Source organism: Carassius gibelio, chromosome B22 (assembly GCF_023724105.1).
Source record: "Carassius gibelio isolate Cgi1373 ecotype wild population from Czech Republic chromosome B22, carGib1.2-hapl.c, whole genome shotgun sequence".
Lineage (NCBI taxonomy): Eukaryota > Metazoa > Chordata > Actinopteri > Cypriniformes > Cyprinidae > Carassius > Carassius gibelio.
Genome location: NC_068417.1, coordinates 25220848 through 25248421, shown reverse-complemented (window position 1 = coordinate 25248421; position 27574 = coordinate 25220848). Strand labels below are relative to the sequence as shown.

The window sequence follows — 27574 nt, the reverse complement described above, 5'->3', positions numbered from 1 at the left end:
CTTTGATTTTGATGTGGCGTTATAAAAATCGAAAACCAAATTTTAGAATTTGATGCTAGCACTATGCTTTATCACATAGCGGTTTTGTGCATGATTATACATACATGCATTATTTCATAAACGTCATGAATTCAATGTTACCTTGTATTTATCAGGCTGCAGCGACAAAACCTCTGGGACTTTCTCACTCCACTTGTTGGGGTGTGCACGGTCCAATCAGTCCAGTCTTCATACGAACAAGAACTATTACTAAGGTTTAACAATACTTTATTTTTATGGATTTTCGTAGATAAAGTCCAGTAAATTTTAATAAGACCATGCATATAAGGAGTTGTTTTTTAAATATATTTTGTAGTGTGTATATGACATTGCTTTTAAAGAATAGAGGTTTTAATGGGTTTTTTTTTTAGGTGAATACAGCTTAAATTTTTTTTCATATATTTTTAATGCCGGTGATAATTTTAAAGGTTTGCCGTTTTCAACTATATTGCAATTTTCCCCAAGAAAACACTTATTTTTTAAATTTGTAGTCTGTATTTGACAAATGTTTTTAAAATAAAGTGCAGTTTTTTTTTTTATCTGTTTGGTAATGTTTAATGTAAATAAAGCTTTAAAAATAGTACCTAAAACCGCAACCCTTTTTAATTGTCAGACCATATGTTCATTCATATATATATATATATATGTGTGTGTGTGTGTGTGTGTGTGTGTGTGTGTGTTTTATACTAGCAGCACCTAATTGTAGAGATAAAGCCAAACATGACTTGGAAGCACCACAAAATACCACTCAAGTTCTCAGTGTTGAGATTTATTAGCAAACCTTTAACAAAGGCAATTTCTTGGAAAGCGTCACAATAAAAATTGGGGAGAAAAAACAAAAAACATTTGGTCTCTAAAAGTCATAGGCAAAACTAAAAGTGTACCATTCGGCACAAATACAAATATGTAACCGACAACTAATTTGGAAAGCTTAGTGAGGGGGTGGAAGGAATCAGTAGGCAAAGATAACGATTATGCATTTCTGTCGATCCTGACGTCAATCTCTCGCCCGCTGAGCCGGTAGCCATTCATGGTGCGGCAGGCTCGCTCGGCGGTCTCAGGATTATCGAAGCGCACCACACCACAGCCCTTAGACTTGCCGTTCTCCATCTTTATGTCTGCATACTGCACAATGCCTGATAGAAAATGCAAACAAGCCATATCGATTAACGAAACTCAAGCAAGAAATGCTAAAAGAAAAGTCGGCAACACTTTAGAATAAGGTTCCATTATCTAATGTTAGTTAATGTATTAATTAACATGAACAAACAATAAATAATACATTTATTACTGTATTTATTCATCTTCGTTAATGTTAGTTAATGGAAATACAGTTATTCATTGTTAGTTCATGGTAATTCACAGTGCATTAACTAATGTTAACAAGCACAACTTTTGATTTAAATAACGCATTAGTAAATGTTGAAATTAACATGAACTAAGACTTATAAATGTTGTAGAAGGATTGTCCTTGCTTAGTTCATGTTAACAAAAGTAGTTAACTAACATTAACTAATGGAACCTTATTCTAAAGTGTTACCGAAAAGTCTTATGGGAAAGTGTCTTACCACATGAATTGAAAGTGTCCTTCAACATCTTCCAAGTGAAGTCAAAGGGCAGCTGCAAAAAGAGAATTCGTTTGTGAATGAGAAAAAAATAAAAAAAATAAAAAAAAAAACAAAAAAAAAAACAAAAAACAAAAAAACAACAGGAAGTTAAGATCAAATGCTTACATTTCTGACAAAAATCTGGCAGCCCTTCCTGGCATTGGCTCCACCAGTCCCTGGCCCTCCTTGTCCAGACCCACTGAAAGGAGTCCCGAAATTGCCACGATCCATATCAGCAGGTCTGTCAAACTGCCCACCAACGCCACCAGAGCCCATCCGATCCATGCCGGAACCCATGCGGTCCAGACCAGAGGAAGGGAAGCGGTCCATGCCACCGGAGCCCATGCGGTCGAAGTTTGAACCCATTCGGTCGATGCCTGTGTTCATCCTGTCCATGCCCATAGGAGAGGCAAAGTCCATCCCGCCGCTCATGCGATCCATGCCGGACGGCCCCAGGCGGTCGAACCCACCAGGGCCCATGCGGTCCACGCTGGAGCTCATGCGGTCAAGGCCTGTTCCCAGCCGATCCATACTGGGACCCAGTCGGTCAATCCCTGAACCCATTCGGTCGAAGCCAGTTCCCAATCGGTCTAGATCAGACATGCGGTCCATGCGATCCATTCCCATTCGGTCCAGTCCTCCCATGCGGTCCATGCCGCCACCAAGCCGGTCCATGCCAGCATTCATGCGATCCATTCCCATGGAGTTCCCTGCCAATCAGATTAAATAAATTTTAAAGGGTAAACATTGTATAACCATCTAAGAGATTTATAGGAGCAAAGGTGAAGGTTACGAACCCATTCCTCTGTCAAACGTGTCTCCAAAGTTGCTACGAGACATGCCCATGTCATTACGGCCACTGAAATCTCTTTCAAAACCACCGCCGATTCCACGATCCATATCTGCAATTATATATATATATATATATATATATATATATATATATATATCTCTCTCATTTCAAACCTAACTACTGGCAAAACATTAAAAAACAAAACCTAATTTACCATTCATTCTTCCCATTCCAGAGGGGCCGAAACGATCCATGTTGTTCATTCCACCTCCAAAATTATCCATCCCTGAAGATCAATAACATATGGATTCAATTCATATTGAGGAATTTATAGTGGAGTGATATTAAACAAAAAAAGGATAATTCACTGTAATCACAGTACTACACCAATTACTTCACGGTTTAAAGTACACAATCTGCAAAAATAAAAACAACATTGTGCTGCTTCAAAATTACACCACAGTTTTATGGAGATCAGTGATGTTTGGATAGCGCCCATTAAAATGGACTGAGCACCCTTGAACTACAGCATAAAATCCAACCACTACCACCTGCAGGTCCTTTCCAGATGGGATCAAAACCGGCCAAAATAAAAGAATGGCTGATGAGATGAGCCACATACCTCCCATTCTACCCATGCCACCAAATCCCATTCCATCCATTCCTATGGAGAAAATGATTTCATGGAGAGGGGAGGGGAGTGAAGTTCAATGAGTGCATACAAGAAGAAACATTCCCAAAAAAAACCAACATGCAACACGCTGTTACCTCCTGGTCCCATATTGCCCATCCCACCCCGGTTGAGCTGGGTAGCATCGATGGGTTGACCGCCAGGTCCCAGACCGAGACCGATACCACTCAGACCACCTGCATGAGATTGTGAAACTGGTTTAGAGAAGAACAGTCTAACTACAACAAAGTTTTATGGCTGATGGTCCATGCAGTAAATGTTAATATGGAGTCTTCACTTACGAGGAAGCGCAGGAGGACGTTCTGGTGGTGCGAAGTCACCTTTGGGAAGGGATTTCTCATCCTGAAAAGACAATGAGAGGTGAAAAGAAGTGAATTTTGAGAAGCCAGTAACAAGCTTCAATGTTAAACCCATGTGATTACTTACCAGTTTGACGTGCATGACCCTGTTGAAGAGGAGCTGTCCGTTGAACATCGCTAACATCCATTAAGGAAAAGCATTGAACATTTGAAATGGCATTAAACAACCTTATTCCAATCGACACCACACATCAAAAGCTACTATGAAGGATACAGACTGCTTGAACAGCCTCAATGGGCATTTCAAATGTGACAGTTCCCATTCCCCTGCTCTTCCCGTCTTTATCCTCCAGGATATCTGCACGCACAACCACTCCAGCCATTCCAAACACCTCCTTTAGCTTCTTCCACCCAACCTTGTAGTCCAGCTGTGCAGAGAGATGTCACATGGTAAGTAAGGGTTCAAGTAAAAAAAAAAAAAAAAAAGGGGACCTATGACTCCATATTGGATTTAAACGCTTACATTGGCCACAAAAATGGAGCTTCCGATTTTTCCAGCCTGGAGTCCGTGGATGACCTCATTGGGGATGTTGGGGTTGTTCATGAGACTGGGAGGGATGTTGACCATGGAAGGACCACCTGGTCCTGGGCCCATCCCCATGCCTCCACCCATGCCTCCTCCCATGCCTCCACCCATTCCTCCACCCATGCCTGGGGGTCCGCCACCACCACCACCTCCACCTCCGTGAGCCCGATTAGCTTCACGCTGGGCAATCACTCCATCTGGATCCTTTGAGAAGGACAAGGAGATAGTTTATAACAGTACACATTTAGCGATTGACCGATATATTGGCCGATATCTGCCATTTTTCCCAAATATCGGCATTGGCCAATAAGTTTTTCTGCTTGGCTTTATTATTGCTGGAGTGGGTGGGATTATTCAAGTGTCATTATAGTTACGCCACCGCAACTGCTGTGACTCTAAAATCTTTTTCATTCCACATCACCCCATCAAGCTCTAGTTGGATCCGCTCCTCTGGTATCAACGAGAGGAACGTCTGTACATCCTCAACAGACAACAAAACAGCCATTTTTGATTTGTTTTTTTAAAATGTGCGCTCAAAACAGTTGCATTCACTCCTTTGCTGGCTCTGCTCATTTAAATCTAGCAGTTCTTTTGTGTTTGTCGCAAGTTCAATGATGCAGGTAGTGAAGATTCACGTTTTGGTAATTGTACACTTGGTACCTCAAGAAAGGTGGCACTAAAAGTAGCCAGTGAAAAACCCCCCAAAAGGGAACCGTACTGAACCGTGCCATACCATGCAGTGGAAAAGTGCCATATATGTACCCAGTGTTATTCATCTGCAAGATGAACTCACCTCTTTGACCTTGAGAGGACGACCGTTCATGACATGTTTGTTGACTTTCTCTACAGCCTTTTTCATGAGCTCTTCAGTTCTGAACTCAACCACCCTATTTAAAAATTAAAAATAAAATAAAGTTTAGCAAGAGTAGTGCAAAAGCAACATATGAGAAATTATCGATAGTCTGGATGATACTTACGCACAACCCTTGAGTCCGCAAACCAGCCAGGACGAACAAACAAACAAAACAGGAACAAAAGAGACAATTAGACAAGCGCTACAAAAAAAAAAAAAAAACTAAAAAAAAATCATCAAAAACTGACTCATGAAAAATACTTACGACACACTAAATTGATAAAGAATATTCAAATAATACTTCTCTGTGGTGTTCAACACTTACATAATTACATTCAAACTCAAAATGACTGACAGAATTAATTGACGAGTAGAATACACAAGCGTCCTTCAGTTCCAATTACTGATTCAGGCTCCATATCTGATGTTATCCCACTAGTTGAGTCACTCAACAAATCATTGACGCCATGTTTAGTTACTGAACACCACCTGAAGTCCAATAATGAGACTCAAAAAAAAAAAAATGCTACCTCGTAAACACACGAGAACCAGAATTACTATATAGCTGGGAAACGATCCCTGCGGTTCCACTCAGAACCACAGTCGGCATACATTTTTGTTCAAATGCCACCCAAGACGACACATTTTGAACTCTCAACCCAGTCCTGAACATCCCACATTAAAATCTAAGAGTACATGTTAGAACTCAAGCGGACAAATGGAGGTTCGTCTCTTGCACTTACCCTTGATTTGCCTTCTCCGTCCATTAAGTGTTCCACGTACGTTACCTCACCCACTACAAATCAGATTCCAGACGACACACACCAAGGGGAGAGAAGCCGAGAGAACAATTGGGGTTTAGAGCAGACACAAACCGGGGAACGGTGAGAGTGAGCTTGGCCTGCGAGTCCAGAGCCTCCTCCCCCAGCACCTCAGCAGCACAAATTCTGGTACAGGTCTACAAGAAGCAAGCTGTAAAGTCTATTGAGGAAAACTTCTTAAGCTGTCCTTGCTGGGAACCTCAACATCCAAGACTGACAAAAGGATTTGACCTCCCGAGCCATCAAAATTGGATGGATTGTCAACTATGGCCTTTTTTGGACGTCAAAGAACCATTTCTGGTAAGGTTAACAAGTCTTTGGCTACCTCCGAAACATTCGACACACCTAAACCAAAATGTTAGGGCAAAAATATGTATATATATGGTTACTGAATGAAAATAGCTAAACCTATGTTATAAAATAAATGGTTTGAAGTTACAGAAACCGAAACCTCGTCCACCTGGAACCAACTTGGCCTCCCAACTAAACAATTGGACTCTTGAATTTAATCGATTAGCCAAACCAGCTCCAACATGTCCAGTTGGATGAACACTCAAGAATAGAATTAGATGAGACTGCAAACCCAAACCAGGTCTAGTCTGTTTGTCAAAAACTACCTCGAAGAACCACCTGGCTTTTCTTCAGCAAGAACGTCTGTCCATAAGATAAAACAAGGACCAGCTTAAGAAGCTGCTTTACTCTGTAGACCTGTACCCCCAGAAATCAATCACATCCATTTTTTTAAGGGCACAATAATGAAGATCAGCTGCAAAAACATTCACTCTGGCATTCACCTAAAAAAGAAAATGCAATTTAATTCTACAGACAACAATTTCCACATGAAATTCCCCATGCGTACAAATCATTAGGCATGGAGGGGCTGCTACACATGGATAGGGAAAAATGTGACCACTCAATAGATTGTTCTGAAATACTAACCAACAGGTTAGGGTGAAAACTACACACTTTCTCCAAAGCCAAAGAGACCAAATGATGGCATCAGATTCATATGAATGGATTAGACTCCGTTCTGTGTGTATGTGCAATTCGCACAATTTTAAAGTGCCATCCACCTACATTAGCAAGCTTGAATTAATAATCATTTTCCACAACAGACAAGACACTTTTCCAACAGACCACTTCCCCATGATGGGATGTTTATCCTCTGACCTAAAGCAACTGAGTAGGTGGCCACCTTCGAAACCTCAAAACTAAAACTCCATGGCTCTAAGCTAACCTAAGATATACAACTAAATCTAATGAAAACTTACCTATTTCCTTCATGAGATCTTTTAGAGTTTGCCATTTAACATCATAGGGAATGTTGCTGACAAACACCCGGTATCTCTTGTTGGGCTTCCCGTAAGGTTCAAACCGGCCCCCACCACCGCGCTTCTGGGGCCTCTCCTTTCTAGACTCATGGTTGGACTTGCCATTCACATTATTTCTGTATGGAGGAAAAAAAATAAAAATAAAAAAAATAATGCAATTTGAGATGTTTTCCACCCAACAAGAAAATCATGCAATCAAGCTTGAGATAAAACTAAATTAAGGCCAATTGTTCTAAGATTTTCCATTCATGTTCAATAGAGTACATTTCCTAAACCCTGTTACCAAAATGTAGATGTCTGAATAGTATAAAAGCCAGGTTTTTTTACTTTCTATTTTACAGCAATATAATTTAATTTCAAATTAAGATCGTATAATAGGGTTGAAAATTCATCAGAAATTAGTCACTCAAAATGTGTTCATAATTCACACTTGCCGCAAGTAAGAAAAATAGTAATTTGAATCCTTTTCTAGCAATAAATTGGGTAAAAGGGTCGAGTTTGCAGCTACAGAAATGTGAAATAAAATGTACATGTTCAGCCATGCATCAAAATCTTTAAGATTAACAAATTCAAGTTTATTTTTAAATTAAAAGTAATATAAACTCATGCATTATTCCACTTTTATGGGGGTTGAATTTTCTTCAACCCTTTTACTAAAATTTGTCTAAATGCAGTTTAAACCCCTGATATGACGTTTTCTATTTTCTAGCAATAAAGTTTTTTGTTAAAGTAACGTTAATGAATAACGGGGTTGAAAATGTAACAAATCAGGTCAAATCAAGTCTGTCTAGTCAGTCTGAGAACAAATGTTTTCGTAATTACCGAAGGGAAAAAATTACTTTCCATTAAAATAACTAAATTCCCACAAACAATAACTCGAATAACAGGTTTGAGTTTGCAGATACCAAAACTTGGAAACGGTTCAGTTAACGTTAACAGTAAAATTTAATATTTTTACTCGTGCGTTTTTATTTATTTATTTTCAATGTACAATATATCCAATTAAACCAATACGCTTTTTTTATGAAAAAGGTACGGTTTACTTTTTTTTGTTGTTGTTTTTAGACGTTAACATCTAAAACAAGTAACTAATCGTTTCTAAAGGGGCAAGAAACCGACATGCAACAAACTAGGCCGCACCAAACAAAGGACACTCAATCTTGTTTGTTGCGTAACAAAAAAAAAGTCGTTCAAATCTCGTCTACGTGCTTCATTTTAAATATTAGGGAAATTTCGTGCATGTTTGCTTAGCTGATTTCCTCCGATTGTGAATCCAGCATGTATTTGTTTCATCAGGACACAAACCAAATAAACGAGTTTGTCCTTTAACGATCATATTTAACTGCAACCAAACTATTCTTAAATGCATTCTGCACCCAAAACATTACGTACCTACTATTGATTTAACCATATAATAAAAGCAAAATATGGAATAAAAAGCATGCCGATGTCGTGTTACCCTTGTTCTTGTTTCTCTGGTTTAACCTCAGACGACATTTTGCCTTCAGATGTTCGCGGTCCTCCTCCGTTTTCAGATTACACTGTTCTAAACCACGCAGACTAAGTCTAGAAACAGATAAAAACGAGTTTAAAGTCGTAAAATCAACGAGGGTCGCTGCTCAGTCGTGTTTCGTCGCCACCAGCGCTAAAAGAGCTCGCACGCTGCTGAGTCTTTCGTCTGGTGAAATGGCGGCGGCACAAAAAACACCAAGATGATATTGGGAGCGACGAGAGGCATGATGGGAAACAATGTGTGACGCATTCTAGTTTAAACTCTCTCGGGAGGCCGGTTAGCATGAGGTGTACCGTAGATGATGTTAAAATATCGTATCATTAATTTACTAGGTTGATTTTTTATAACAAACCCAAAAGATCTCAGCCTTTATTTTTTGTTTTCTGAAGGTCTACAGAAAATACGAAAAATTACGTGCAGTTTTACATCCTAAACAAAGAGCCAACTACATTTGGGTTTCAAAGAAACCGTGTCAGTGAAAAGTCTGAGGTGAAATAAAGAAAAATAAAGATAAATATAAAAATATCACTCATGAACAGATAATTTTTCAGTTCAAGATGTTTGTACGTTAGGTATGGGTATGTGTTTAGGTATGTTAGGTGGTTAGGTATGTTTTTGACAAGGGGATGCTGGTTTATGTCGGTAATTTGCCGGCACAAGCAAAGAGCCAGCATAAACCAACAAAGAGCCAATATAAACCAGCAAAGAGCCAGCATACACCAGCAAAGAGCCAATATAAACCAGCAAAGAGCCATCATACCCCAGCATAAACCAGCAAAGAGCCAGTATACACCAACAAAGAGCCAGCATAAACCAGTATACACCAACAAAGAGCCAGCAAAAAGTCAACATAAACCAGCAAAGAGCCAGCAAAAAGTCAGCATAAACCAGCAAAGAGCCAGCATAAACCAGCAAAAGGACCAGCATTCTTTTTTCAAAAGGGTGAACAGATTGGTTTTTCACTGTGATTTTGTTAAATTAAACAAACCATTAAGAAATGTTCCCCTGTATTCTGCGTTTAATGCTAATTATTTATAAGCATGACAAGTGTTGCCAGGTTTTTCAAAAAATGTTTGAAATGTAATTTCCATCACACGTTGCTATAAAACACAACATATATTTTAATATGTTGTGGAAACTTTGGTGCGAAATTTCTTGACTATTAAATACATTTAAACAAACTTCTGCACATTGTTGTTAACCTTTTTTAAATTCCAATTCAGCTGACTTTTAAATCTTTAATATATAAATTTTAATTCAACATCCTATGAGGCTTTTTAAAATGTTAAAATAATATTAAAATCCTGTAAAAGCCCCCAAAATATGTATTATAACTATTATATCAAAAAACAGAATTAGTTTCTCGTAATTCCGAGACATTTTTCCTTGCAGTTCTGAGTTTACATCCCACAACTTTCTGACTTCTCTGAATTGTGGGTTTATATATCAGATCTCATTCAGAATTTGTAAAAACTCAGTTTCATTTGTTTTAATGTTTTTCTTTATTCTGTGTTGAAAACAGACTTCCATATAATACAGAGCTTCAGTTCATAATAAATGGCTTGTTGCCCAAAAGAGTGAGTTTAAGCCATTCCTGAAATTGTGCAACCTCTCAGAAATCTCTCGAAAGAACAACAGCACAGTTATCAGGTCCAGAGCATCGTTTTTAATTTGCTTTGCACACTTTTCTTGGCTGATTTCAAGCACCAACATATTTTTGGTGAGAACGTAACAGACATCTTTCTCTTAGCCACTGCACAACATAAACATTGTAGTATTTCAAAAGTTCAGTGTGATAAAAATCCCGTGCTCCAAGAATAAATGAAAACAAAACAGAAACAAAATAATACATATGTGAATACATTAAAACACACACTGGCAAAATTAAAGATATTTCAACTGCATCAACAAACTGTGTGAACATGTGTACAATTCAGTCCAGATTTGGTAATGCCTTCTTTTTTGAAACTGCAACAAAAAGTTTAACCTCCTCCCCAGAAATTGTGCAATTGTATTTAAATAAGAAAGCATGCACTGGAGGAACAGAGAGGTTTCGGAGGTGTTTATTAACATCACCATTGAGCTGCTGAACTGATTTTGCAGTGTTGCATATTGTGGCCAGCTCACTGGCATCCACTGCAAGTAAAAAAAAATAAAAAAATAAACAGAATCATGAGTTCAACATTGTCCCACTCATAAAGTCCTTCATATGCAACAACATCTACATCTATGTATATATCATACATGTATTGTTAAGGTTATAGGTAAGAATTGCATTGTAGTATTTTTGAAATTGCACTCAATGTATTACACCTACGTTGCAAAATAACCAAAGGAATGGCCCAAAAAGTGAAGAAAGCAGGTGGAAGCACAACAACGAGACAGCATTCCTCAAGTTAACATTAAGCTGGTAAAGTTGCCTGTTGTTGGTGATCCAACACCACTAGTGGTTTGAAATAATGGTTCAAACTGAGCAATGGGAAAGATGATGATTATGATGATGATGGATTATTCCTAAAACTCTACAAAAATATCAAAATAATTATTGTTATATAATGCCATCATATTTAGTGTATTGCACAAATTTTCTCCCCTTAAAATAAAGAATCCTTTTAGAGAGGAAAACCTTTTTTTTTTTTTCTCTCCCATTCTCCAATGTGAAATTAGCTGATGGGAGATGGGTGGTGCAATGAATTTGAGGGTAAAACCTTTTGCATGTTTGAATGTCCAAATATACAGAAGCACCTTTTGGTTTCAAACTCGCTCGTTTGTGGCGCGTGAACTACAAGCATCTTAAGCGCAGGCTGATCAGCTGCGTCCTTCAGCAAATAATCCAGACATTCGTGGGCCTGTCTGCTCCACACACACACACATACAGAACCCTGGACCTACAGCACACAACACTTCTGAACAATAGAGACATCAATTTATCTACACATTTACAATCGAGACACATTTGAATTTACAATAAAATAATTCATGGACCTATTTATATTATTAGCCTTAAAAGAACAATTCAGCCAAAATTAAAACTACGTCATTAATTATTCACCGTCATTTTGACTTTTTTCTCTTTTTTTTTTTACCCATTATGCGATTAAAACAAAATCACACAATTCTGACTTATTTCTAACAATGATAATATCTCATAATTCTGACTCTTGTTAGATTTACATCTCGTAATTTAAATGATTCCCCTCAGAATTCTGAATTCAGAGTCTTGCAATTATGTTTTATTTTCTGCTACAGAATATAAAATAAAAATAATTATATCTCGCTAATTATATCTCACAATTCCGAATTCCTCCGAATTGCCAGAGTGGCTAGAAAGTGATGTATGGTTAACAAAATGTACAAGGTATATAAAATTTTTTAACAATACCAGAGAATTGAACTGCATTGAACTGAACTGTAAACTGATCTGAAAAAAGTAATACTGTTTATTAAGTACTGCTGGTATTGTTAAAAAAAAAACTGAATTGTGAGATATAAATGGAATTTTTTTTTGTAAAATGTTGGAATCCCATTCTGGAACCAAGCTTCCATTAAGATCTGAAGAATTTTCACAAAGATCTTTTCTAGAAAATTAAAAATAGTCCATGTGTTCTATACAGCTTGCGCCCTATATTCCAACTGAACTCATACGAAGTCAAATTTTAAGTGGAGATTCACTTAGTCTTTCAAGAATAAACAATGCGTGGCCATCAATCATTACAGAATCTGAACATAAGTGAGATTTTAGAGCTTTGGAGAAGATTATCACTTGTATTTCTTTCTGGTTCTTGCACAAAACTATTGTATGAATTTGTAAAAGGGCACATTTCATATGAACCGCTTTCATTGAAATCTTGAAGCTTGACAGATAAGGTCACTACAAATTATCATCGTACACGTTACAGAAATGATTCACCAAAATTGTTCTATGATTAAAATAACAGCATTAAAATTTTAAGTGACATTAGGGTGAATAAATAACATTTTCATCATCAGGTGAACAATGCCCTCAGTGAACTTTACCGGCAAACTTTTGCGCAAATCTTTCCTAGACCTAGATCTTCCACAGCGGGTGCATAAGGCGCAAAAGGGTCCACATTAAGAGTGGCAAATTTGCAATTATTACGATACTGCCTACCACATTCCCACACTTTCAGACGGTACATAACTGTACGGTTCGAAAATATCTGATGGTTGGTGTTCTGCAGAACTTTCTTGCACCAATATATGACTCACAGCTTAAAAGACACCTTTGTTTAAATACTGTAGTGTCATTCATGAACGGTTTCGTTACTGTTCTGGCAATGATGTTTATCTTTACAATTACTTCGTCCTCTGTGGCTTGACCTGCATCTTTCACAAAGTAAACTGCTACAAAACCCCAAGTATGCCATCCTCAACTTCAGGCTTTTGATGCTAACTAAACAACACAAAGAGCCAGAGCTTATAAAATGCATACCGTAAACACACATACACATTCAACTTTAAACACTCGCCTAAAAAAACGAAGGAAAAACGGATTCTGAAAATGACTGAACAATGAACCGTAGAGGTGTTTGCATCTGCACTTATCACAACTCAACAACAACAACATATAAAGTTGCGACATATTAGCATCCCAAAAGCGTACACATATCTACATTTGTTCAGCTCACATCTAGGCTACGTTGTCAGAAAGTGCTACGACTTTAAAACCACCGCATGCTGTTTTACGTTGTTCGGAGACCGTTCGGTTCGGAAAAACAGCCTTTGATCTGTATACAAAATTGAAACTCACGAACAGTCACCAATTTGATGAGATTTACGAAATGAACTAGGCATGCATGAAAACCTGCGTGTGTTCACAGCAGAATCATGCCAATGGCAGCGTGTTATTGCACTCTCTTTTTTTCGCCAACCTTCGGATGAGTTTGAGCATCTGCAGATATACATCAGCCTCCACATTCATTTCCCGGGCAAATGGCCCTGTAATACCCATGTCGATCGAAGCTTAGAGCTTACTTGTTTCACTAAGTGTGTATACATTTATATATCGACTAAATCGTTTAGTAGCCACAAGGACTAAGTTCGCTTAGGCGGAACTCCGTCAGGTTAAGATGGAAAGTACTTGAAGGTAGATGAGTAGAAAAACGATACATTGAAAATGAAAGAAAGGTTTGGTTTTAAGCTTCAGCAACCATACGTACTTGAGTCATAATCCCTCGCCGCTGTGCTCAAAGGAATTGTCTATACACATACGTTAGATTTCCGATTGTTTCAAATACAATGCATACTGAACAGTATGGGGCCTCAGCCTGGCTGTACAAGCCCCAAATAAATAAAACAACACGCTTATAAAGGCTCGAAAAAAACAATAAAAGAGACTTGTGAAAAAAATCCAACAAATGAAGTGCTCACATATTTAGATAAAAAGGATTAAATAGAAAAGAATGCATCCAAAATGGCGCGGCTCTGGTTGACGACGCTGTGTCAAGAACCTGTAGCACGCTAATACCACCGCGATCGGGCCCCACACCACATCTCTCATACTATGGTCTCGTCTGCCGTCTTTTTCAGCAGCTTTGTGGAAAGCAAGGAATGCTGGGTAGAGTGTGCTCCCTTGGTGTCAGGAATGAGCAAGCGGACTTTCTGATTGGTTCGTCTCCACTCCGAGTACAACTGACAGTGGTAGCGGAATGAGACCTGCAAAACAAGGACAATTTTTCACACCTTTGGTTTGAGCACAAGGTCCTAGAAATTAAAATGGTCCATTTTTTATGAAAACAATATGTCTGGGTGACATTTCCCACCAAAATGAGAAGAAAAACTATGAAATAAGAAAGTATATTACAAAAACATTCCCTTCACTCTCCAATTCTCATTACCAGAACATAACACATTTTTCTTTTCAATAGAGCATGAACTTCAGGTGGTCCAAAAAATATTACTATGTAATATTTTTATAAAATTTTGTAATTTTGTATAATATATATTTTTTCCTATGTAGCATCCAAACTCTAGAACAATCTACCTAACATTGTTTGGGAGGCAGACACACTCTTGCAGTTTAAATCTAGATTAAAGACCCTTGTCTTTAACCTGGCTTACTTATAACACACACACATTTCTATTACTAAGGATTGTTAGGCTGCATTAATTAGTAATTTTTTAATTATTATTAATTAGGTCAAACGGAACCGGGAACGCTTCCCATAATACCCAGTGTTCTTCTTACATTGTAATCATAATCGCAGGTGATTTGTCTTTGAATGACTGATAAAGGGTTTTTGCCAATGATGGTAAGGAGATTATTCGACGTTTTTTTTTATGTTTAGATTTATTTTTTTACATTTTTTCTTTGAGATAATGTAGAGCAAGACAGTAAGCGAGCTGGGAGAGAGAAGGGGGGTGGGATCGGGATCAGGACTCGCGATGCAATGGTGTTATATGTCAGCACACTGCAGCACACTGCTCACTTGGCTATCGGCGCCGACATTATCAAACACGTTAAACAATTAACAAAGCATTATTTTTATTGGGGGTGGGGCTTCATCCATTACTTGAACTTAAATGACATTTCAGAGCTTCTGGAAAGATTACCACTTTCATTTTGTTCCTGCACAAAACAATTGTATGGTCGATTGTTCTACGATTAAAATATCATTAATCAAGTTTGGAGTGACATAAGTAAAAAATGCCATTTTCATTGTCAGGTGAACAATTCCTTTAGTAAACTTTACCTCCTTGTTTGCGCAAATCACAAAAAATACCTAGATCTTCCATTGAAAGTGCATTAAGGTGCAAAGGTCCTTTATAAGAGTGTCAAATGTGCAATTATTATGATTTTACGGTAATGAGAATGAGTTGTTTTATAAATTCATTTTGGTAAAGAGATATTTACAGAGATATTTATGGCACTGCAGTAAAACATGATTTCTTTGCATTAAGGTGATCAGATTATGAAACATATTTAACACTTTTTTGGGGGTGAAATATGACCCAGACATGTTCAGATAAGTCTTAATTTGGTTCCTCCAAATGAATTTAAGCATTCTGTTTCAGAAAAAACCGAAATCTGCATTTGATGGACTGTAATGCAGTACCAGTGTCCAGAGGACGTAGATGGTGAAGAGAGCGATGGTCAGAGCGATGAGGCCGACTGCCTCCAGGCGACTGTTGAAGTGCAGGTGGTCCTGTGCACCCCGGAGACACAGCCAGCCTGAGATGGCTGCCAGGGGCGTTATAAACAGGAAGCACACCATGTCACAGAAGAGGGTGCGCTTCTCATTCCGGGGGCCAGGGTCCCTGAGCCACTATTGAAAGATGACGTGAGGATTAGTGATGAAGAATACATGCCCGAAGATCAATAATTACATGTTATGACCAATAATCAATAATGATAACCAATAACGCTCATGTTGTTTTTGATTGCTTTCATTGTCCTCATTTGTAAGTCGCTTCGGATAAAAGCGTCTGCTAAATGAATAAATGCTAAATGACTAAATGTAATGTAAATGTGAATGTAATCAATTTCACAGTCATCATCCTTAGTAAAGATCAGTTTAAACAAAATTTTCAACCACTTCAACTTAATTTGTTATCAATGTTGGTTCTACATATAAGAGTACTATTTAACGGTAAGTTTGACTTATTTAAAACTAACGTTTGGATAATTTCTTAAATAAGAAATGTGTACCTAAACAATTAGTCATGACAAAATAAAGAGCAAAATTGATTAATTAAAAGACAAAAAAATAATTGCATAAATAATGACAGCAGTAATGATAACAATGCCATGCATATACTATATGCTGAATATGTAATCCAATATTTGTTTCTTATAATTATTATGATATAAAATATGAAAACATTTCATAGCATTTTTGCGTTCAACAACAATTTGTAAGGGTGAGGAAATTTTGTACTTTCTTGTACTAGTCATCAAAAAAAGAAAAAAAAAAAAGAAACTGCCTTAAAGACATGTTTTCTACCTTCTTGAACCAGATTACAACTATTTGGTTAATTCTCAGTCAATTTTATGAACGATTTTGAAGACATTATTCTATGAGTAATCGTGATTTCAAGGATAAAGTTTTCCTTGCAAACATGACCCAGATGTTTTCTGCTGCATCTGTGGATGTTTTACTGCATCCAAACAGCAACAGAAAATTACAGTTTTTGTGAAAAAAAATAAAATTAAAATAAAAAAACTCGTGTATAAACTTATATATCTGAGTGTATATTGAGTCTTTGAACATATTTTCTCACTTCTTTGCATAGTGTCAGTTAAAGAATATATTTTGAATACTTATTACCACTAAACCAAACTTTTGACTCCTTCTGATTCTGATAAGTGTATTTCAGTCAATTTATATACAGTTCTGTGCATAAGTCTTAGGGCACTAGTATTTTCAACAACAAAAAATGGTTTCAAGTCCGTTTTTTCTATCTTTTGTTGTAGTGTGTCAGAGGAAATATCGGTTTACATTTCCAAACATAATTTTTTGCAATTAAATGTAATAATCCAGTGAGATTTTTGTTTGCACAAGGAGTCTGACAACAGTAGGTGCTCCACACAGATATATATATATATATATATATATATATATATATATATATATATATATATATATAAATATTCAATGTAACAAAAGATTAAATACCAAGTAATCTTGTCAGGTATATTTATCATTAGATGACATTTAGACTTATAAATTAATAAATAAAATGTAATTTTTAAATTTTACCAATCTTTGCCACCTTCCTTCAAACTACTAGGTTATACCCAATTGTCATTTTAAATGCTGAAAAACTATTATAAATGTTTGTATGATCACTTTTTCTTTTAACGATTTAAAAAGTACATAATTCATATACTGGTTAATTATATATTATTTTATCATATTGAATTTTTACATAAATGTTTCGCAGAATGACAATGAAACATTATATCACCCAAATTTTGACATTTCGGTTTCACAAAAGTTATTTTAAAGCAATAAAGTTGACACTTGCATTTACTTCACTTTCTATGTAGATGAAATCACTTGTATAAATTTAATTTGATGCTGATGTCTTACCAAATATGATCAATTATGCCATGTAAACAGACACACAAGTAAATGTTCAATAGCAAAGCGAGGCCGAACCATGCAGATGAGGCTAAAGGCATTAACCTTTGTTACCTCTGTGAGGGGCCGGGGCCGGCGCTCTATGGTAAACTCAGTGTGGCACAGCTCACAGTAGCTGGTGTTAGAGGAGGACAGCCACTTCTCCAGGCAGCTCTTGTGGACCGTGCCCAATGTGCCGGTGCAGTCGCACGGGGAGAGAAGCCCCTCGCTATTGCACACATCTTGACCCTCGTGGCAGATCCGACAAATCGGCCGATCGCTAACAGAGAAGGAAGTTAACAGCTTTGCCTTTAGGCAATACTGCTTGAAATTGAAAATACTATTCAGATTTGTGTACCTCTGGGTGCCCAGGGCTTTGATAACAGTAGACAGTAGACGTCCGTCTTTGGCCGTGACCTGGGTGACGTACTGGGCCCGGCGGTTGTCAGCCTCCTCCACGGTTTTGGACAGGGCAGCGTTGCCAGTGCAGTCGCACAGGGAGCCTGGGAGGTGGCAACACTCCCCTGTGGTCATTTCGGGGCTGTCCAGGAGGACGGGGGGCAGGGGAGCACCAGGGGGAATCAGGGAGCAGCCTCGCTGCCACACCTCAAGTCACAAAGACCCTACCACTGCAGAGAGGAGGAACATTTACAATGGTTACATCAGGGGAATTTCAACAGAGAAAATGGTTAACTGTCAGTTGGCAATGAAGCAACGCACCACACAGACACTATCAAACTGCAAACTCGCGTGAAAAACTGAACCAGATGCAAATTCTGTTAAGGAAATATTTTAGATAACGTGGATTCACAGAACAAGGGTAAATGTGTTAAAAATGTAAATCTTTTTCTTTCTTTTTTTTATGTGAGAGGAATATTATGTGTTCAATACAAGTTCAGTCGACAGCATTAGTGGCATAATGTTGATTACCAACAAAAAAAAATTTCTAGGCCTATTTTCATTGAGAAGGCCTATTGAGACACTTAAAATGGAAGTGCATGTGGCCACTTTGTAAACTAAGATAAACTTATCTAAGATAAAACTCACTATTCTAATAATATATAAAAAAAACACAAATGTGTGTAAAGTTGCATCCAATTTTACAACTTTGTTGCAGAGACATCATTAAAATCACTGTAAAAAATAATGATTTAAACAGCTTTACATTTTTAACTACAATTTTTTAAGTGCTTTTATAATCAGATTTAACATTTCTGCTTTTAACTAATCCAAAAATCATCCCATTTACAACCATTGTAAATTTCTTACTATAAGAAGGATTTTTGCTTTGTCTCTTATTATTATTATTTTTCAAGTCAAAATAATTTCTTTGTGAAAATCAACGGTCTGCCATAAAATGCATTAGAGCTTAATTTGTACTTTTAAAAAAATGCCATCAAAGTTAAGACTCTGCCACGCCCCCCTGAAACAGCTCATTCAAACACGCCCCACGTGTATACTTCACTATATGGAAATATTTGCATAACGCCGCCCAAATGTTCACACAAAGATATAGTGAAGGCAAAAGTACTTTATCTGGCCTTCTGAAAGTAGATGCATTTAGGAATCTTTAAGATTACTCAACAGAACAGCAACGCATTTTATGTACGACTGTTTCGTGAACCTAAAAGAGGTGATTCAGACTTTTCTAAGCCAATCTGGCGCTTCTGAATCAGCTGCTGTAAATATATTTTGTTATTAGTTTAAGTATTTGCTATTGAATGTTAAAAAAATTTAGATTTGTGTGTGTGAGTGAGAGAAAGAGAGAGAGAGAGAAACTTTCTTAACCGTCCGTGACTTGTGTACTGCAAACACAAACTTCATCACTGTGTCTGTCACACCACTTTGTTCCCCATTTAGACTTAAACTGATGGTAAAACTAAGGACATTATTAACCGTCTTTACATTTATTTTGAAAAATGAAGCTTGTGATTATGGAAAGGGACATTACATTTCCCAACAAGTGCTTGTGGTTTTTAACTCCATTAAACATAATGTTTAAACATATAGGTGGCGATACAAGAGAGACTGTTTGTGTGAGGCCGAGTGTCGATGTGAAGAAGGTCAGTAAGTGAGTGAAGTGACATTCAGCCAAGTATGGTGACCCACACTCAGAATTTGTGCTCTGCATTTAACCCATCCGAAATGCACACACACAGAGCAGTGAACACACACACACTGTGAGCACACACCCGGAGCAGTGGGCAGCCATTTATGCTGCGGCGTCCGGGGAGCAGTTGGGGGTTCGATGCCTTGCTCAAGGGCACCTAAGTCGTGGTATTGAAGGTGGAGAGAGAACTTTACATGCACTCCCCCCACCCACAATTCCGTCCGGCCCGAGACTAGAACCCACAACCCTTCGATTGGGAGTCCAACCCTCTAACCATTAGGCCACGACTTCCCCAAGAAGAGATGGCTTGACCCCGACGTAAGATACGCTTAAGCAAGGTTGAGCAAGGTTGTGAAGTGCCTTAAATGTGAGAAGCACAATTTTTTAATCAATACTGCGATACTTTACTGGGATCAAGTGTAAAAGTAGGAGGACTGGAGAATTCAGCTCTATTGATGAAGTCCTAGAAAGAACAGGAGCTGCTGAGTTCTGAACCAATTGGAGTTTATAGAGGATTTTAGAAGGAAGACCAGTAAGGAGAGCATCACAATAGTTGATACGTGAGGTAACTACTGCATGAATAAGAATTGTAGTATTATTCATTGTTAGAGAGGGGCGAAGACGATTGATATTATGCAGGTGAAAATATACAGTATGCGTAATATTATTGACATGAGCTTCAAAAGAAATTGTGCTATCCAGAATGACACCCAAACTCCTAACCTGCTAAGAAGGAGGACAAATTGCATTATTATCGATATCCATTGTAAAACAATCAGATTTAAGCAAAAATGATTATGTTCCAACAAGTAAGACCTCAGTTTTACCACTGTTGTGTTTTATAAAGTTGGCTGAAAGCCAGTCTTTAATTTCAGCTAAACATCTAGTCAAGGAAGGAGGAGGTAAAGAACTATAGGGTTTAGAAGCCAGGTAGAGATGGGGTGTAGTCAGCATAGTGAAAATGGATACCATATTTCCTGAAAATATAGCCAAGAGGAACTAAATAGATGAAGAACACGAGTGGGCCTAAAACGGAACCCTGAGGGACATCAGTAGTAACTGTAGTAGGGCTTAGTGATGGGAAGTTTGGATCATTTTACCGACTCGGACTTTTGAGTCTCGTTCAGCAAAATGAACGAATCTTTTTTCGAGTCATTTCGTTCATTTTAGCAAAATGTTATTAAAATATTAAGTGCTACCTCCCCAACACATCTAGTACTTACGCAAACGTTGATCACACTACAAACAATACAAAAATAAAATGCTATGAGATAAAGAAAAAAATACTCATTCTTTACCTGGGTCTTCAGTCTGTGATTAGCTCATCTCACCTCTTATCTGACAAGAAGTCTTCGGGTTTAAGTCATTCCTTAATCACGTGACAGACCCATACGCAAAACCAACGCGGTCGTGAGCCGGAAAGAGAATTGATTAGTTCATCTCATGAGTCTTTCGGGTCGAGTTTGACTCGTTCCTTAATCACGTGACAGCCCCATACGCGAAACTAACGCGGTCTTGAGCCGGAAAGAGAATTGATTAGTTCATCTCATGAGTCTTTCGGGTCGAGTTTGACTCGTTCCTTAATCACGTGACAGCCCCATACGCAAAACTAACGCGGTCTTGAGCCGGAAAGAGAATTGATTAGTTCATCTCATGAGTCTTTCGGGTCGAGTTTGACTCGTTCCTTAATCACATGACAGCCCCATGCGCTATTTCTGACATTTCTGTCACCGTGTTTTTGTTACTGTTTGTTGAGGATCTGTGGTTTGTTATTATTTTATAAATAAATAAAACCCTGTTATAAATAAAATTTTGATTCATTTGTCTTCTTGACTGTCTATTGGTAAATAAACACTAGGCTATAATATAATAATCCAAGCTTACAATAAAAACTATTTATAGACTAGTTTGTTCATTTTTACTCCAATTTTGAGTTTGCTGGTATAATAATTGCTTTTCCTAGGCAGACTTGACATATTGGTGTAATATATGTATAAGAAGATTGCTCAAAAAAGGACATAATGACATACATTAAAAGCAAATAACATTTTGAATTTGAATTATTAATGTTAAAGACAAATGTTAAAGACATTAAGGTTATGATAACTTCAGCTTTAACAGTTTTAACCCAGCTCAGAGTGAGGAGTTTCAGATCCTGGTTCACTGCCAGTGCAGGGGCCATGTTTTGGGAAGACTTTGACGAGAGGGTAGCAAGCTTGAGGACTTCTGCTACCTCTTCTAAGACCTCAGATGCTATGATGGCCAACCTTGCAGAGCCACTCTTACCCCGCACATCAGACCCTCTGGCCTGGTGGAGGAGATGTTCACCAGTATACACAAGCCTTTCTGAAGTCACAAAGACAAGACTTTGCATTGTGGCCACATCCGTGCCATCTGAATTTTTTTTTTCTAAAACTGGGCAGATTATCTCAGATAGAAGAACTCACAGACTCAGCCCATCCAAGGTCAGGGAGCTTGTTTTTTTTTAATAATGTAAACATGCCTTAAAGCAAGTCCTAAAAATAAAGCCACAGTGTGTTATTTATTTTAAAGCTTATTTATTTTTATTTATTTAGAAAAAGACTAGCTTGTTGTGCAATATTTTTGTTGTTGTGATTTTAAAAGGTAATTTGTTATTGTTATAAGGCTCCATAGCTTTAGTATCTCTTAATTTTCATTTATTTTTTATTCAAATGGTTTAAAATTATTTTGGGAATAGCTTGTTGTGCAATATTTAGTTTTTCTTTTTTTTATATTGTACTTTTAAAGTTCATTTGTTAAGGTTATTAGACCCTGTGGCTTTATTATCTTTTAATTTTAATTTTAATTTCATTTTTAATTATTTACATTTTTATTATTTTAATTTATTTTGGAATAGTTGTCCTCTTTGTTACAAAGCTTTTCTGTAATAAACAATAAACAACTATTCAAAAGTATGTACAGTGTTTTTAATGTTTATAAAGTGTCATATGTTACAAAAGTATGGTTTACACAGACAATCTGATTTAATAACTGCACAACTAAACAAAAACAAACAAACAGACATAAAAAAAGATCAACATTTTAAGCATAACCAACTCTTTATTTCCACATTCAGTGTTATGGAAAAGTACCACCATGACAGAAATTAAAAACAACAATTTGAAACCAGAAATGCATCACGTTACTGTAAGAGTAAATAATACTAATAATAAATAAGTACTACGCACCCTTTTTGTAAGGAAAGTTGTAAATGAACTAATTACTCTAGCCAATGTTGTCACACAGTACAAAAGAACGAAAAACCCGAAGAACCGAAAGATGAACTATTCAATTATCTGCATTCTTTTACTGTCAGTGTCTATGGTTTTAGCGTATGGGTCTGTCACGTGATTAAGGAACGACTCGACCTGAAGACTCATGAGATGAACTAATCAATTCTCTTTCCGGCTCATGTTGCATTGGGTTTAACGTATTGGGCTGTCACGTGATTGAGGAACGAGTCAAAAACCCGATAGACTCGAACTATGAACTAATCAATTCTCTTTCCGGCTCATGCTGCATTGGGTTTAATGTATTGGGCTGTCACGTGATTGAGGAACGAGTCAAAAACCCGATAGACTCGAACTATGAACTAATCAATTCTCTTTCCGGCTCAAGACTGCATTGACTGACAGGTGAATTACTACTACTAGAACAGAACCCATAGAATAATGCGCATGCGCGACTGAACGAATCACTCCCCGAGACGACTCGTTCTTCCCGAGTCACATTAAAGATTCGTTCAAAATGAACGAATCGTTCAAGAACGACACATCACTAGGGCTGCATGATTAATCGAAAACAATTAATCGAACGTGATTAATCACAATTGTCATGCGCACTTATTCAGTAAAGCCGGTGTCCTGACATTTTATCCTACCCATCAGATTTTCCTACCAGGGTTTACTGAGCATGCGCACAACAATATCGCTTCGTTTGTCTTATGCTTAAACAATGATTTTTTTATGTATCTGCATTACTGTAAGGGTAGGTTCAGAGTTGGGGTTATTGTAGACTTTAATAAAAACAATCTAATTGGTATAAAACATCTAGCTACAACCGCAAATATAACACAATTACTGTATTTGCATTACTGTAATGGTAGATTTAGGGTTGAGGAAGGTATAGACATCAATAAACCATAACTTTATAGTAGCATTTTTTGTTGTCGAATTGTACTACCCACTGTTTTAGTGGGAGGTAGAAATTCTGACAGGGTAGGACAAATCGACAGAACACCGGTTCTGTGATTAGCAGTAAATTTCCCATCATCTGCTTTCAGGTAGAGCAGCATTCACTACACAGAGCCCTAGTTTTTTGACAAGCTATGCGAAAATTGCATTCATAATCACAGAAGATATAACTGTAGGATTATCAAATTGTCAAAATCATTCACGATAATGACTGTTTGCATATCTTCTCAGTGAACTATGGCTCTGTGTAGTAAATGCTGCTCAAGTGTTTGAAATAAATCCCTCTGTGAGATGATGTGGCTTCTTACACAGAGTAATTAAGGCACACAATATTTCATTGTATTCTAAGCAGTGATAAAGTCTATGTCGATTAGCATTTCATTATAGATATATTTTATTATGATAAAAATCAAAAGAAGAAGAACAACTCAGATAAACCATATATTGTCATAGTTGTGTATTTATTAGTCACGTTGAATCAATGAAAGCAGTTAAATCTTCTGTTTATTCAGCTGCAGAGATAGAAATTCCCTGCTTTTCTACTTCGGGGGATATTTGGAGTTTCAGCATGAGGGCACCCTCTGGCCTTTGGATGGAGATTTACTGCTGATCACAGAACTGTGCTTCACTGAAAAATACGCATGACAATCACAGATTCTGTATAATCGCGATTTATTGACTTTGCAATTTATTTCTATGAATTGTGCAGCCCTAAACTGTAGATGGTCTTGATTTAACATGCTTAATTAAAAAATATTGAGTTTGACCGGTAAAACAGGACCTAAACCAGGACAGTGGGGTAGATCAGACAATAAAGTAACACCCCTCCCCCAATAATAAAAAAATTAAGAAAATAATTGTGCATTATATTCCAAGCTTTGTATAAGAAACTATTTAAAAATCTAAATTTTGATTTCCAAGCTTGACCACTGTAATTACTACAAGCTTGCGATTAATGAAAAAGAGCATCTTGGACATTCTTCAGAACGTCTCCTTTTGTGTTCCACAGAAGTCATGAAGGTTTAAAACCAGACTAGGATTCAATTAACATAATATTTCATTATAATACTAAAACAAGCATATTGAAGTTAACTTTGTCTATTATCTGAGCAGTACACAAAAGAAAACCCAGTGAGCTAACATTTGTACACAACATTTTTGGAAACTGTATGTTTCAAAACCTTATCTTTTGATGAATAGCAAGTCCTGGATATGATCTGATCAAACCAACAACATATAACCTTTACTAGCATAGGAATGCACGGACAGAAACATGAGATGAGAGAATAAACAGCATAAATTCACTGCCATTTTACATAAAATATGAAATCCTGTGCAGCCATAACATCAGTCCACATTTAAACCATCTGGTCTGGTTTGGGCTGATCTGATCTATCAAGCTGTCTGACACTAGTCTAGGGTGGGCCTTTGGCACACAACACAAACTGCCAATTAAACATCCTCCATTATAGAGCTAAATATTTCTTATATATTCGTTTAAACCGAAATCAACCCGATTCGATACGGATTAAGACAAAGTCAGAGTGAATGTGGAATAATGCAGCTGCATTAGACTGCTAGTAACATTAGCTGAGTAGCAAAATATGCCATCAAAACCAGGGATTAGAGATTAAAACATAATTTCTTGTCGTCTAATCTTACCGTTTGGATGTCCATGATTCGCTGGTGCCTTAAGGGTGAATTCCTTTAAAAAGTGGCGCTTGTCTGCAAACGATAAGGTGAAAAGTAGAAGCCTTGTTTGGGGTTTGATCCTTTCAGCAGACGGCTCGGCTCGGCCTCTGATTAGTGCCGTGTACGATAAGAGCGCAGAGGGAGGCGCTTCTCTACGCAGCGCTGCTTCGGAATTTTCCTAAACAGCTTTCGTGAATAGCCGTCATACGAGAAGTGCCTATTGTTATTTCTAATGACTGTTCTCTGCTCATTTGAGGCTTTATTCGTTGTGATTTAAATAGGGTTTAATTTTTTTAAATAATTGTTTAAACTAAATACTTTGATTTTTGGTCTTTATTTTACGCGATACTGAACAAAGTGTGCATATTTTTGCGTAACGTAATGTGATATTTCATTTTTCAGTTTTGTGCCTAGCATCAAATACACTTTTATTCACTTTAATTTCCTCCTAGTAAATTGTTTTAGAAGTGTAATCTGAAAATAGTTACGATTTAAATAATGTGTCTTTAATAATAATAGAAAAAAGTGCATATTAATACATTGCACTTTTATTCCACATCTTTTGTCATTTTGACCAAATTGTTTAAGAAATCTAATTTGTTTTCTTTGAAATGACATTTTGCACCTGGGAACAAAATTACTGTTTTTGAAAATCTTAATATTTTGTTTTTAACTTTGAATAAATCTCTTTTTTCGAGTTTATGTCAGACTAACAATGTCACTAAATATATAGAATCTTTCTTTTTTAAAAGCAAAAAAAATTGAAAAAGATTATGCCTAACCTAAGATTTCATGTTCACTTTAGTGCTTAAATACTTTTATTTGCCTTTTATTTTTAACTATTTGAAAACAACAAAAATTCTATCTTTGTTTTTAATTTTGTGTTTATGCAAATTTCCCCTTCTTTTGTACTTTTAGGATTTTAAGGAGATAATTTTAAGAAGGTAATCATTTTTTTTTTTTTTTTTTTTTTTAAGTAATTTTACCAAGTCCTAGATTAAAATCCTGAATCCTGTTTTTTTTCTTCTGACCAACAAAGAAGAGCTTGTGACATGGAAACTAAATGGATTCCTTGAGTCATACCGACCATGTGGCACATGGCACTTATTCTAGTAACAGATTCAGACATGCATGTCATATTGTGCAATATGGAGTACAAAAAAATAAAAACTGCAGTTGTGACAGTAGTTTTATTTTTTTACATTTTAATGTAACCTAATAAAAGGCAAAACAGCTGTTGTGACTTCATGTATGTGTAAATGTCACATAACCACACTCGAAAAAGGCATTTTAAATCACAGTATGGGAAAACATAAGGCATTTCCAAAATAGCCGTATGACAGTCAAACAATCCAATATATATGGACTTTCACAGACCGCTGACACAACTGAACATCTAAAACACTGCGCACCATTGCATTTTCCCACTGAAGAGTTAGAATACCTCAGCAATGCAATGAATAGTTTACATACATACATATACAGTCTTGTTCAAAATAATAGCAGTACAATGTGACTAACCAGAATAATCAAGGTTTTTCGTATATTTTTTTATTGCTACGTGGCAAACAAGTTACCAGTAGGTTCAGTAGATTCTCAGAAAACAAATGAGACCCAGCATTCATGATATGCACGCTCTTAAGGCTGTGCAATTGGGCAATTAGTTGAATTAGTTGAAAGGGGTGTGTTCAAAAAAATAGCAGTGTGGCATTCAATCACTGAGGTCATCAATTTTGTGAAGAAACAGGTGTGAATCAGGTGGCCCCTATTTAAGGATGAAGCCAACACTTGTTGAACATGCATTTGAAAGCTGAGGAAAATGGGTCGTTCAAGACATTGTTCAGAAGAACAGCGTACTTTGATTAAAAAGTTGATTAGAGAGGGGAAAACCTATAAAGAGGTGCAAAAAATGATAGGCTGTTCAGCTAAAATGATCTCCAAT

General features: G+C 37.0%; 2 protein-coding genes across 5 annotated transcripts; both read right to left on the bottom strand.

The window, feature by feature from the left end:
* Nucleotides 1-787: 787 nt before the first annotated feature.
* Nucleotides 788-8687, bottom strand: LOC127988091 (heterogeneous nuclear ribonucleoprotein M). 2 transcript variants are annotated; one of them, XM_052590622.1, is made up of 16 exons: nucleotides 8480-8687; nucleotides 6961-7136; nucleotides 5612-5664; nucleotides 4993-5000; nucleotides 4809-4902; nucleotides 3953-4219; nucleotides 3704-3857; nucleotides 3557-3606; nucleotides 3412-3472; nucleotides 3208-3306; nucleotides 3062-3103; nucleotides 2654-2725; nucleotides 2444-2548; nucleotides 1773-2356; nucleotides 1608-1659; nucleotides 788-1175 (listed from the first exon to the last, which is right to left on the bottom strand). In XM_052590622.1, exons 1-16 carry the CDS (start codon nucleotides 8515-8517, stop codon nucleotides 1012-1014), a joined length of 2019 nt encoding a protein of 672 aa, XP_052446582.1. In that variant the 5' UTR covers nucleotides 8518-8687; the 3' UTR covers nucleotides 788-1011. The 2 variants fall into 2 exon arrangements, with proteins under 2 accessions (XP_052446582.1, XP_052446580.1); XM_052590620.1 differs by lacking the exon at nucleotides 3062-3103 and having other exon boundaries at nucleotides 4993-5664.
* Nucleotides 8688-10176: 1489 nt separating this feature from the next.
* On the bottom strand, nucleotides 10177-25842 carry LOC127988095 (E3 ubiquitin-protein ligase MARCHF2). Of its 3 annotated transcripts, none has more exons than XM_052590628.1 (5): nucleotides 25603-25838; nucleotides 17975-18245; nucleotides 17683-17896; nucleotides 15610-15819; nucleotides 10177-14209 (listed from the first exon to the last, which is right to left on the bottom strand). In XM_052590628.1, exons 2-5 carry the CDS (start codon nucleotides 18148-18150, stop codon nucleotides 14051-14053), a joined length of 759 nt encoding a protein of 252 aa, XP_052446588.1. In that variant the 5' UTR covers nucleotides 18151-18245; nucleotides 25603-25838; the 3' UTR covers nucleotides 10177-14050. The 3 variants fall into 3 exon arrangements, with proteins under 3 accessions (XP_052446588.1, XP_052446589.1, XP_052446587.1); XM_052590629.1 differs by having other exon boundaries at nucleotides 17692-17896; nucleotides 25603-25825; XM_052590627.1 differs by having other exon boundaries at nucleotides 17692-18245; nucleotides 25603-25842.
* Between the last annotated feature and the right edge of the window lie 1732 nt (nucleotides 25843-27574).